At 35.7% G+C, this 12,129-nt stretch overlaps 1 protein-coding gene across 1 annotated transcript in view; it reads left to right on the top strand.

Moving 5' to 3' along the window:
* LOC119514796 overlaps positions 1-12,129 on the top strand; it is a 42,313-nt gene that overhangs the window by 20,244 nt on the left and 9,940 nt on the right. Inside the window, exons 3-5 of the mRNA XM_037810520.1 lie at positions 10,613-10,717; positions 11,246-11,299; positions 11,912-12,016. Coding sequence (XP_037666448.1) covers positions 10,613-10,717; positions 11,246-11,299; positions 11,912-12,016 — 264 coding nt within the window. The remainder of the gene's footprint in view (positions 1-10,612; positions 10,718-11,245; positions 11,300-11,911; positions 12,017-12,129) is intronic.

Genomic DNA, 12,129 nt, shown 5'->3' with positions numbered 1-12,129 from the left:
TAGGAAGGCTAAATGTCATTAAGATGTCAATTCTACCCAAACTCATCTACAGATTCAATGCAATCCCAATCAAAATTCCAACAACCTACTTTGCAGACTTGGAAAAGCTAGTTATCAAATTTATTTGGAAAGGGAAGATGCCTCGAATTGCTAAAGACACTCTAAAAAAGAAAAACGAAGTGGGAGGACTTACACTCCTTGACTTTCAAGCTTATTATAAAGCCACAGTTGCCAAAACAGCATGGTACTGGCACAAAGATAGACATATAGATCAATGGAATCGAATTGAGAATTCGGAGATAGACCCTCAGATCTATGGCCGACTGATCTTTGATAAGGCCTCCAAAGTCACTGAAGTGAGTCATAATGATCTTTTCAACAAATGGGGCTGGGAGAGTTGGATATCCATATCCAAAAGAATGAAAGAGGACCCCTACCTCACCCCCTACACAAAAATTAACTCAAAATGGACCAAAGATCTCAATATAAAAGAAAGTACCATAAAACTCCTAGAAGATAATGTAGGAAAACATCTTCAAGACCTTGTATTAGGCGGCCACTTCCTAGACTTTACACCCAAAGCACAAGCAACAAAAGAGAAAATAGATAAATGGGAACTCCTCAAGCTTAGAAGTTTCTGCACCTCAAAGGAATTTCTCAAAAAGGTAAAGAGGCAGCCAACTCAATGGGAAAAAATCTTTGGAAACCATGTATCTGACAAAAGACTGATATCTTGCATATACAAAGAAATCCTACAACTCAATGACAATAGTACAGTCGGCCCAATTATAAAATGGGCAAAAGATATGAAAAGACAGTTCTCTGAAGAGGAAATACAAATGGCCAAGAAACACATGAAAAAATGTTCAGCTTCACTAGCTATTAGAGAGATGAAAATGAAGACCACAATGAGATACCATCTAACACCGGTTAGAATGGCTGCCATTAAACAAACAGGAAACTACAAATGCTGGAGGGGATGTGGAGAAATTGGAACTCTTATTCATTGTTGGTGGGACTGTATAATGGTTCAGCCACTCTGGAAGTCAGTCTGGCAGTTCCTTAGAAAAGTAGATATAGAGTTACCATTCGATCCAGCGATTGCACTTCTCGGTATATACCCGGAAGGTCGGAAAGCAGTGACACGAACAGATATCTGCACGCCAATGTTCATAGCAGCATTATTCACAATTGCCAAGAGATGGAAACAACCCAAATGTCCTTCAACAGATGAGTGGATAAATAAAATGTGGTATATACACACGATGGAATACTACGCGGCAGTAAGAAGGAACGATCTCGTGAAACATATGACAACATGGATGAACCTTGAAGACATAATGCTGAGCGAAATAAGCCAGGCACAAAAAGAGAAATATTATATGCTACCACTAATGTGAACTTTGAAAAATGTAAAACAAATGGTTTATAATGTAGAATGTAGGGGAACTAGCAGTAGAGAGCAATTAAGGAAGGGGGAACAATAATCCAAGAAGAACAGATAAGCTATTTAACGTTCTGGGGATGCCCAGGAATGACTATGGTCTGTTAATTTCTGATGGATATAGTAGGAACAAGTTCACAGAAATGTTGCTATATTATGTAACTTTCTTGGGGTAAAGTAGGAACATGTTGGAAGTTAAGCAGTTATCTTAGGTTAGTTGTCTTTTTCTTACTCCCTTGTTATGGTCTCTTTGAAATGTTCTTTTATTGTTATTGTATATTTGTTTTCTTTTTAACTTTTTTTTCATACAGTTGATTTAAAAAAGAAGGGAAAGTTAAAAAAAAAAAAAAAAAGGAAAAAAAAAAACGATGCAGTGCCCCCTTGAGGAGCCTATGGAGAATGCAGGGGTATTCGCCTACCCCACCTCCATGGTTGCTAACATGACCACAGACATAGGGGACTGGTGGTTTGATGGGTTGAGCCCTCTACCACAGGTTTTACCCTTGGGAAGACGGTTGCTGCAAAGGAGAGGCTAGGCCTCCCTATGGTTGTGCCTAAGAGCCTCCTCCCGAATGCCTCTTTGTTGCTCAGATGTGGCCCTGTCTCTCTAGCTAAGCCAACTTGAAAGGTGAAATCACTGCCCTCCCCCCTACGTGGGATCAGACACCCAGGGGAGTGAATCTCCCTGGCAACGTGGAACATGACTCCCGGGGAGGAATGTAGACCTGGCATCGTGGGACGGAGAACATCTTCTTGAGCAAAAGGGGGATGTGAAAGGAAATGAAACAAGCTTCAGTGGCAGAGAGAATCCAAAAGGAGCCGAGAGGTCACTCTGGTGGGCACTCTTACGCACACTTTAGACAACCCTTTTTAGGTTCTAAAGAATTGGGGTAGCTGGTGGTGGATACCTGAAACTATCAAACTACAACCCAGAACCCATGAATCTCGAAGACAGTTGTAGAAAAATGTAGCTTATGAGGGGTGACAAGGGGATTGGGAAAGCCATAAGGACCACACTCCACTTTGTCTAGTTTATGGATGGATGAGTAGAAAAATAGGGGAAGGAAACAAACAGACAAAGGTACCCAGTGTTCTTTTTTACTTCAATTGCTCTTTTTCACTCTAATTATTATTCTTGTTATTCTTGTGTGTGTGCTAATGAAGGTGTCAGGGATTGATTTGGGTGATGAATGTACAACTATGTAATGGTACTGTGAACAATCGAATGTACGATTTGTTTTGTATGACTGTGTGGTATATGAATATATCTCAATAAAATGAAGATTAAAAAAAAAATAAAAAAATAAAAGACATAATGCTGAGCAAAATAAGCCAGGCACAAAAAGAGAGATATTGTATGTTACCACTAATGTGAATTCTGTGAAAAATGTACAATGTTTTATACTGTAGAATGTAGGGGACCTAGAGATACCAATTAGTGGAGGGGGAATGATAATCTAATAAGAACAGATAAACTATGGAGGGTAATCTCAATGTTATGGGAATGCTCAGGAATGATTATGGTTTGTAAACTTTCTTCGATATAGTAAGATCATGTTGGAAGCAATAGAGTTATTTTAGGTTTTTTTTTTCTCTTATTCCTTTGTTTTCTTAGGGGTTGTTAATTTTCTTGGGGTATGGTAGGAACATGTTGGAAGCAATCTAGTTATTTTAGATTATTTGTTTTTCTTACTCCTCTGTTTGGACATGGTTTATTAATTTTCTTGGGGTATGGTAGGAACATATTGGAAGCAAAGTAGTTATTTTAGGTTATTTGTTTTCCTTAATCCATTGCTTTGTTTGAAATGTTGTGGGGTTTTTTTTGGTTGTTGTTTGCCTGTTTGTTTTTAATTTTTTGATAAACAAAGTTAAAAAATTGAAAAAAAATCAGTAGAAAAAAGGGAGTAAAAACTAAATGACAAATAGGGTGGGATGGGGGGATGGTTTGGGTATTCTCTTTTCACTTTTATTTTTTATTCTTATTCTGATTCTTTCTGATGTAAGGAAAATGTTCAGAAATAGATTGTGGTGATGAACGCATAACTATATGATCATACTGTGAACAGTTGATTGTATATCATGGATGACTGTATGGTTTGTGAATATATTTCAATAAAACTGAATTTAAAAAAAAAATAATAATACAGACAGCCCAATTATAAAGTGGGCAAAAGATATGAAAAGACAGTTCTCTGAAGAGGAAATACAAATGGCCAAGAAACACATGAAAAAATGTTCAGCTTCACTAGCTATTAGAGAGATGCAAATTAAGACCACAATGAGATACCATCTCACACCGATTAGAATGGCTGCCATTAAACAAACAGGAAACTACAAATGCTGGAGGGAATGTGGAGAAATTGGAACTCTTATTCATTGTTGGTGGGACTGTATAATGGTTCAGCCACTCTGGAAGTCAGTCTGGCAGTTCCTTAGAAAACTAGATATAGAGATACCCTTCAATCCAGCGATTGCACTTCTCGGTATATACCTGGAAGATCGGAGAGCAGTGACACGAACATCTGCACGCCAATGTTCATAGCAGCATTATTCACAATTGCCAAGAGATGGAAACAACCCAAATGTCCTTCAACAGATGAGTGGATAAATAAAATGTGGTATATACACACGATGGAATACTACACGGCAGTAAGAAGGAACGATGTTGTGAAACATATGACAACATGGATGAATCTTGAAGACATAATGCTGAGCGAAATAAGCCAGGCACAAAAAGAGAAATATTATATGCTACCACTAATGTGAACTTTGAAAAATGTAAAACGAATGGTTTATAATGTAGAATGTAGGGGAACTAGCAATAGAGAGCAATTAAGGAAGGGGGAACAATAATCCAAGAAGAACAGATAAGCTGTCATGGGTAAATTTAATGTTCTGGGAATGCCCAGGAATGACTATGGTCTGTTAATTTCTGATGGGTATAGTAGGACCAAGTTCACAGAAATGTTGCTATATTAGGTAACTTTCTTGGAGTAGAGTAAGAAAATGTTGGAAGTAAAGTAGTTATCTTAGGTTAGTTGTCTTTTTCTTACTCCCTTGTTATGGTCTCTTTGAAATGTTCTTTTATTGTATGTTTTTTTTATTTTTTTTATTTTTTTTTTATTTTTCATACAGTTGATTTAGAAAAAAAAAGTTAAAAAAAAAGAAAAAAAACAAGGAAAAAAATATGCAGAGCCTCCTTGAGGACCTGGTGGAGAATGCAGGGGTATTGGCCTGCCCTACCTCGATGGTTGCTAACATACCCACAGACATAGGGGATTGGTGGTTTGATGGATTGAGCCCTCTACCACGGAATTTGCCCTTGGGAAGACGGTTGCTGCAAAGGAGAGGCTAGGCCTCCCTATAATTGTGCCTAAGAGCCTCCTTCCGAATGCCTCTTTGTTGCTCAGATGTGGCCCTCTCTCTCTAGCTAAGCCAACTTGAAAGGTGAAATCACTGCCCTCTCCCCTACGTGGGATCAGACACCCAGGGGAGTGAATCTCCCTGGCAACGTGGAATATGACTCCCGGGGAGGAATGTAGACCCGGCATTGTGGGATGGAGAACATCTTCTTGAGCAAAAGGGGGATGTGAAAGGAAATGAAATAAGCTTCAGTGGCAGAGAGATTCCAAAAGGAGCTGAGAGGTCACTCTGGTGGGCACTCTGACGCACAATATAGACAACCCTTCTTAGGTTCTAATGAATTGGGGTAGCTGGTGGTGGATACCTGAATCTATCAAACTACAACCCAGAACCCATGAATCTTGAAGACAATTGTATAAAAATGTGGCTTATGAGGGGGGACAGTGGGATTGGGGGGGGGGCATAGGGATCAGACTCCACTTTGTCTAGTTTGTGGATGGATGAGTGGAAAGGTGGGGGAAGGAAACAAACAAACAGACAAGGACGCCCAGTGTTCTTTATTACTTTAGTTGCTCCTTTTCACTTTAATTATTATTCTGGTTATTTTTGTGTGTGTGGTAATGAGGGTGTCGGGGATTGATTTTGGTAATGAATGTACAACTACGTAATGGTACTGTGAACAATCAAATGTACGATTTGTTTTGTATGACTGCGTGGTATGTGAATATGTCTCAATAAAATGAATAATAATAAAAAAAAAAGAACCCTATATATTTTAAGCCTTAACTTCCCATTTCCTATTCCCACCTTGTCCCCTGGTAATCTATATTCTAGAGTCTTACTTTATGAATTTTCTTATTCTAATTATTTCATATCAGTGATAATATACAATATTTGACTTTTGTGTCTGGTCTGGTTGATTTCGCTCAACATGATGTTCTCAAGCTTCATCCAGGTTGTCGCATGTATCGGAACTCCATTCCTTTTGATGGCTGAATAATATTCTGTTGTACATATACACCACATTTTGTTTATCCATTCGTCAATAGATGGACGCTTGGGTTGTTTCCATCTTTTGGCAATTGTGAATAATGCCACTGTGAACATCGCTGTGTAAATATGTTTGAATCCCTGTCCATGTCTTTTAATGCAATCTTGTTTCCTTTTAACTCAGCAAAATAGTGTCAGTATTAATATTTTATAAAGCCAATATTCCCTCAGATTTACCCACATATTGCCTCTTCTTTTCTCTTCATTCTTTCTTGCATCTCAGACCTTCCATTGGAAATCACTTTTCTTCTGCCTGAAATAATTTCCGTTATTGAGGATCTGCTAGTGGGCAAATTTTTTTTTTTTTTTGGTCTAAAAATATCTTTAATTTACTCTTGCTTCTCTGGATTTAGAATTCTAGGTAGACATTTTCTTTCAGCACATTGAAGATATTATTCCACTATCTTCAGCTTTCCGTTACTAATGAGAAGTCGGCTGTGAATCTTATCTATTGTGTGAATCCTTTCAGGGTAATCTGACCTTTTTTGTTTGTTTTTTGGTTGCTCTTAAAGACATTTGTGTTTGGTTCTGATATTTCACTATAAAATGGAGGATAGGAATGGATTTTTCATTTATCCTCCATGGGATGAAGTTTTTGAGCCTGACAATATGAATCTTTCATCAGATCTGGAACATGTTCTCAGCCATTATCTCTTCTTTTAATATTGTCTCTCATACATTTTTTTCCTTCGGGAACTCCAATTAAATGTATGTTAAATCTTTTTGCGCTATCCTCCATGGCACTTAACCTCTCTTCATTATTTTCCATAATTTTCCACTCTGTGCTCCATTCTGGATTGATTTCATCTAACATGGCTTCCAGTACACTAACTCTTCAGCTCTATCTAGCACACTATTGCACTCATCCCCTGACCTCTTGATTTTATTGTTTATATTCTTTTTGTATTTTGCTTTGTATTCCTAATTTCTAGAAATTCTATTTAGTTTACTTTCAAATATGATAAATGATTTTATTTATTTATTTATTTATTTATTTATTTATTTATTTATTTATTTATTTTAGTTTTCTTGTCCCTGCAGATATTTTCAATTTTGCTTAGTAATTTTATATTCTCTGTTTCATAGTTCCAATAAGTAAATTGCTTTTTGTTCTGTTTTTCTCTCTCTGATTTTTCTGATTCTCAGTTAGGTGTCCTTGTTTCCCTGTCTCTTAGAGGTTTTTTAATGTATACAGTTCAATGTCTTTGAAAAATTACTTATGAGGACTCTTTGAGGCCTGAGATGAAGGTGCATCCCTTCAAAGAGAATTTACTTTTTCTTCCTATTCACTTGAATTTATGATCTGTCTGAGACCACTTTTAACCAAAGTCATGATCTGAAGTTTACTGAATCCCCCAGGAAATGAAAATGAAAATCTGTGCAAACCATCCCCATGCCACACATTTTCCATTGTTTTGTTTTTTGTTGTTTTGTTTTGTTTCTTAACTTTCCCTCTGCTCTGCTCACTGCCAAGGCAATGTTTCTGGAAGACTTCCTCAAATTTATCTGACCCCCACCCCATCCTGTTGAACTACTTAATTTTTGCTATTGTAGTTTTCTTTCCAGAAACTAACTTTGCTATTTGATTATTTGCCTTTGAAAACATCATATTCCTATGTTTTACCCAATATCTTCTCTATTTTCTGTGGGGTGTTATTTGATTTTTTCTTGTCCTACTTGCATTGCCATTGCTCCTTCTATGTTCTTTGTTTGTGTTTATATATTTGTTTATTTAGATCTCTCTTTCATTTTGGAAGCTTTCCTCAAATATCTGGTGAACTTTGCCTGGATGCTATTCATCACTAAGATAGTGGCATTAAATACCTATTGAAGTTTCTGTATATATGGATGGGGCTAGCCAGCTGGTGGGTTTCTTAGTAAAATGATAAGGTAGGGACCTAGACTTTTGTGGAAGAATATCCAAATGTCAGTATCAGAGGTCTTTTCTCTGAGGGCCATGTGGACACTCGAGAGAAAAATCTTCCAATTACCTACCTGAGGAATACACACTTTGTTACTGGTGCTCTCAGAGTAGTTGGGGAAGTTGGCTGGGGATGCCACTTTGGTTTATAAACATTCACTTGATCAATCATTTTCATCCCCTTCCCTAACATTTGCTGTGCCTAGTATCCCATGGTCCAGAGTCTCTCTGCTTCAATATTGCCATAGAACAAACTTCTGATTGTTAGGGGCTTGGGAGTGAGGACAGTGGTGGTGTGGAGTATGGAGGAAATGGGAATGAAAGAAGAGGTAGTAACTGGCAAGATGTGAGAGAGTTGTTTGTTTTCCCCTGTATACAGACTTCCAACCACTTTCCCTGTGTTCTACCTGTACCTTACCCCAGTACCCTCCACATCTTTAACCATTAAGGGTTCTTCAGTGTAAATTGCCACACTTTTCATTAGTAACCTCTTAATAGGCTTTCATGTTATAGTTTCTTCATCTCTGACAAATTAGTTACCACCAGTTCTCCTACTTTCTATAAATATCTGTGCACCCCTTGTTCACTGTATCTCTTCTCCCACATATTTTGTCTTTATGTGTGTATGCATTTATTATTCTTTTCCTATCATTTTAGTGAGGTTTCCAAGAAGGAGAGGAAATATTTGTGGATAGTAAAAAATGTTTTGAAAAATTGCCCCAGCTAATGAATTAATCAAACTATACTTTTTTCTGAGAAAAAAAATATTTTAAATAACTGAAACCCAGACTCAGATCCCTAATTAAAAATTCAGAGGTGAGAAGCTATTCAGTTAAATCCTCAGGCTAGAGATTTCTTCTCTAAGTATCTGTGGAGCAAAGATGAGTATTTATAGACTGAGATCAAATAAATAGTGCTCTATTTCCCTCAATGATTTGCATTATGTTTATTATATACATGATTAACTCTTATACCTTTGATATTGAATAAAATATTTTTTACGAAAAGATGTCTGGAAGCATGTTTGGATAGAGAAAGTGGAAAGAATGGTCAAAATTTTCTTCTCATACTAGGTTTAGTAAAATCAGTAATAAATGAAAGCTCCGGGAAGATAGAACCATGTCTGTGTTCCTCACCTTTGTATCACCCAGCCCCTAGCACAATACATACATATTTTGACATTCTGTAAATATTCATTGATTAAATGAGAGATTGAATGAATGAATTGATATGTTTGTTTAGCCACTATTCAAGGCTCTCAACAAAGACTCTCCAGTTGTGTGCTAACATACTCTATGGAAGTTTTATGTGAAATTATTTTTGTGCTGTGTAGCAAGAGCCCTCAAAGTGCAAGTCAGCTATCTGAATGTTTGGAAAGTGTGTAATAGAAACTACACCAGAGGAAGAGCAGAATTCCATAATAATCAATAGCATATTTTTAAAGAAAATACCATGATGTACATTGTTTCTAGTTTTTTTCTTGCCCTAAAATATACTGCTTCTGCAATTCTGAAAATATGTACTGTTTTGAGAGATAATTCTGCCATTGTAATGTGTCCAATCCATCATTTAATTTTAAAAGTGCTTAATACTGCTATGTGCAAAAAGCCTTATGCTAGTTACAAGGTAGAATGTCTGGATAGGTCACGGAATAAGTAGACATGTTCTTTTCATTTAAACACACTCACACTGTTTGAGAATGTAATGAACAGATCTGTTAGGAAAAATACAATAGATTAAGCTAGCAGGAGTATATTAATATGGTAAAGTGTTAAATGGGATAATAGTTGAGCTTAAAGTTCCAAACTAAAACTTTTTAATCTTGTTTCTAGGACCTAGTGCTGTAAGAGAGTGTAAAGTAAAGAGAACAAACCTGAGGAGGGAGATGAACTATGAGGTGTAGAGGTTGAGATCTTAAAAGAAATGGGAGAATGGATAATGAAATTAACAGTTAAAATTTTTAAAAAGTCCTTTTCTCTGTTTTCTTCTCATCTGTGTATGTTGTTAGGATATAATTCAACAACAAATCATAAAGAGAAATTAATTCCTGTGCTCTAGTTAGCAATCTTTCTGAATCAATGCACAATGGTGTCTGTCTGAATTGTGGCTTATTTTTTAGCTTCTGGGATGGCTGATTTTCATAATCTGCTAGAATAAGTGAAGAAATTCACAGGTGAGCAAGATATTTTGTGAGAAGATGTAAAATTAAAGTGAAAATACTTCATACTCACATATTTAATAGCATATTTTCTTATTCTATCATCAATGTATTAACCTCTACTTTTTTAATGATTAAATATTTGGATCCAATGACATAAAGATTACATTGGATTATTTATGTTTTAGCAGAAATGTTGTGGTGCTGTATCTGTATAACAAGTTCTATATTCCCTTAAACCTTTTTTTTTAATTTTGACATTCATTTCACCATAATTAAATTAGGCGACACATCTGTTTATTCATTCAAAATAGTTATTTAGCACCTACTGCAACCCAGTAAATGTTAAGATAAAACCAAATAATGTGGTTAATGAGATAATCAGTATCATAATTCAGGCAAAGCAAAAGAGTATCACAGGTTTTATCTAATCATAATTTGATTTAGATTAGTTAGCTGCCTGTCAAAATTTATATCACTGGACCTCCTTTCTACGTCAACCCTCTGTAGTCATTAAGAGCACTTATATAAGTATTTTATTTAGCATTAAAGAAATACTTCCATTTCCTGGGTCTTCATTTGAAAGCTTTAGATAATGCTGTACGCATTTAGATACTTTTCATCATCTGGAATCAGTAGGCAATTCTCACTTGTAACCATTCCCATCTTTTACAAGGAGGAAAAGTTGAAGCCAAAGATCTACAAAAAGTACTGGGAAGCATGGGGATAGAACTCACAAGTAGGGAACTCTGGGAGCTGCTGAAATTGTTGCCGATTACCAGTAGGTATTTTCTACTCTACTATGTTATGTATCTCTGTGCTAATGTGGACCTGAATGTGAAAACATTATAAAAATGGACCCATCTGATTTTCTATAAAAATCGAAAAGAAAAAAGATCAACCTTCAATTGTAAAGAAATTGTGCCTTTGACACTTAGTTTTATAGTTTGAGAGGCTATGATATCTTCAGACCTGGGCCCTGTTGTTAAAAGTATCATTACCCTGAGGTAAATAAAGATCAAGCAGGGCAAAGAGAAAAAGAGGCTGAATTGGCAAGTAGTAGAGAGACTGAAAGGGAGAACTCAGTGGTGAAAAGGTGTGTCTGTTTCAGTGTAGAAGATAGACTGTCCACATCAAGAACTTTCCCATGTCTTATTTTTGGTCTTATTAATGAAGAGATATGTGGGTATGGAAAATGTAGGAGTATAAATTTAAAAGAAAGATCTTTAAAGTATGAAATTATGCTCTTCCTATGCTCTTTTTGACTCTCACATAACTTCTTTGATCCTAAGTTTGCTTTATTTTACAGGTGATGGAAAAGTGGAGAAAAATGTATTTCTTGACTGTATAAAATCTTTTCCTGGTAAGTGAAACTCCAAATAAGAAAGCAAGTAAAACTATGATATGTAGGCTTTACCTTAACTTTTAAAAGATCTTATCATTATACAATAATTAGATTATTGATCTTATTTTCCCATTAGCCTATAGTACTACTTCAGATGCAACTATATCTAATGTGATAATTTATAGTTTTCTGACACTGAAAAAGTTTTAAATTTTATTTACTATCCAGAACTCTAGTTATTATCTAACATAATTCATCAGGTTCATCTAACAAAATGTGCAATTTATAATATACAGAAAAACAATATATAATTAATATATAAATAAAATATAATTTACACACTATATATCAATAAAAGTATATAATTTATGTAATATATAATTATATTTCTTCTAAATATACCTTTCCTGTAAACTATAGAAAGGATCCCATGAAACAAAATTGGCAGAGCATATAAGATTTATGGCTTTCACAATAAGTCTCTATATAGCCCTGAACATTCTAATTTGTTTTATTATTATTGTGCAGTGGGTTTTTTCCATCCCATTGTAATTGATACATAAATATAACCAGTATTTTTCAGTATTAGATATCATTTCCTATTTTTTAATCACTTCCTTCTTTCCTAAGGTGGGAAGTATAATGTGTCTAAAATGGAAAACATCCTGGAAAATATCGGTTATGAGCTGGAGGATGAGGAGATTGAGGACCTGCGGAACCACCTGTCAGATGATGGTGAGCTTATCATTGTGCCTTCAGGGCAACTCTGAGCTCCTCTAATAAAACTTCCAAATGTATTCATATGGAAAAATTTACTATCTCAGATTATTAATGTTTAAATCAGAAAT

Source organism: Choloepus didactylus, chromosome 18 (genome assembly GCF_015220235.1).
Source record: "Choloepus didactylus isolate mChoDid1 chromosome 18, mChoDid1.pri, whole genome shotgun sequence".
Lineage (NCBI taxonomy): Eukaryota > Metazoa > Chordata > Mammalia > Pilosa > Megalonychidae > Choloepus > Choloepus didactylus.
This window is presented reverse-complemented; position numbering and strand designations above follow the sequence as displayed.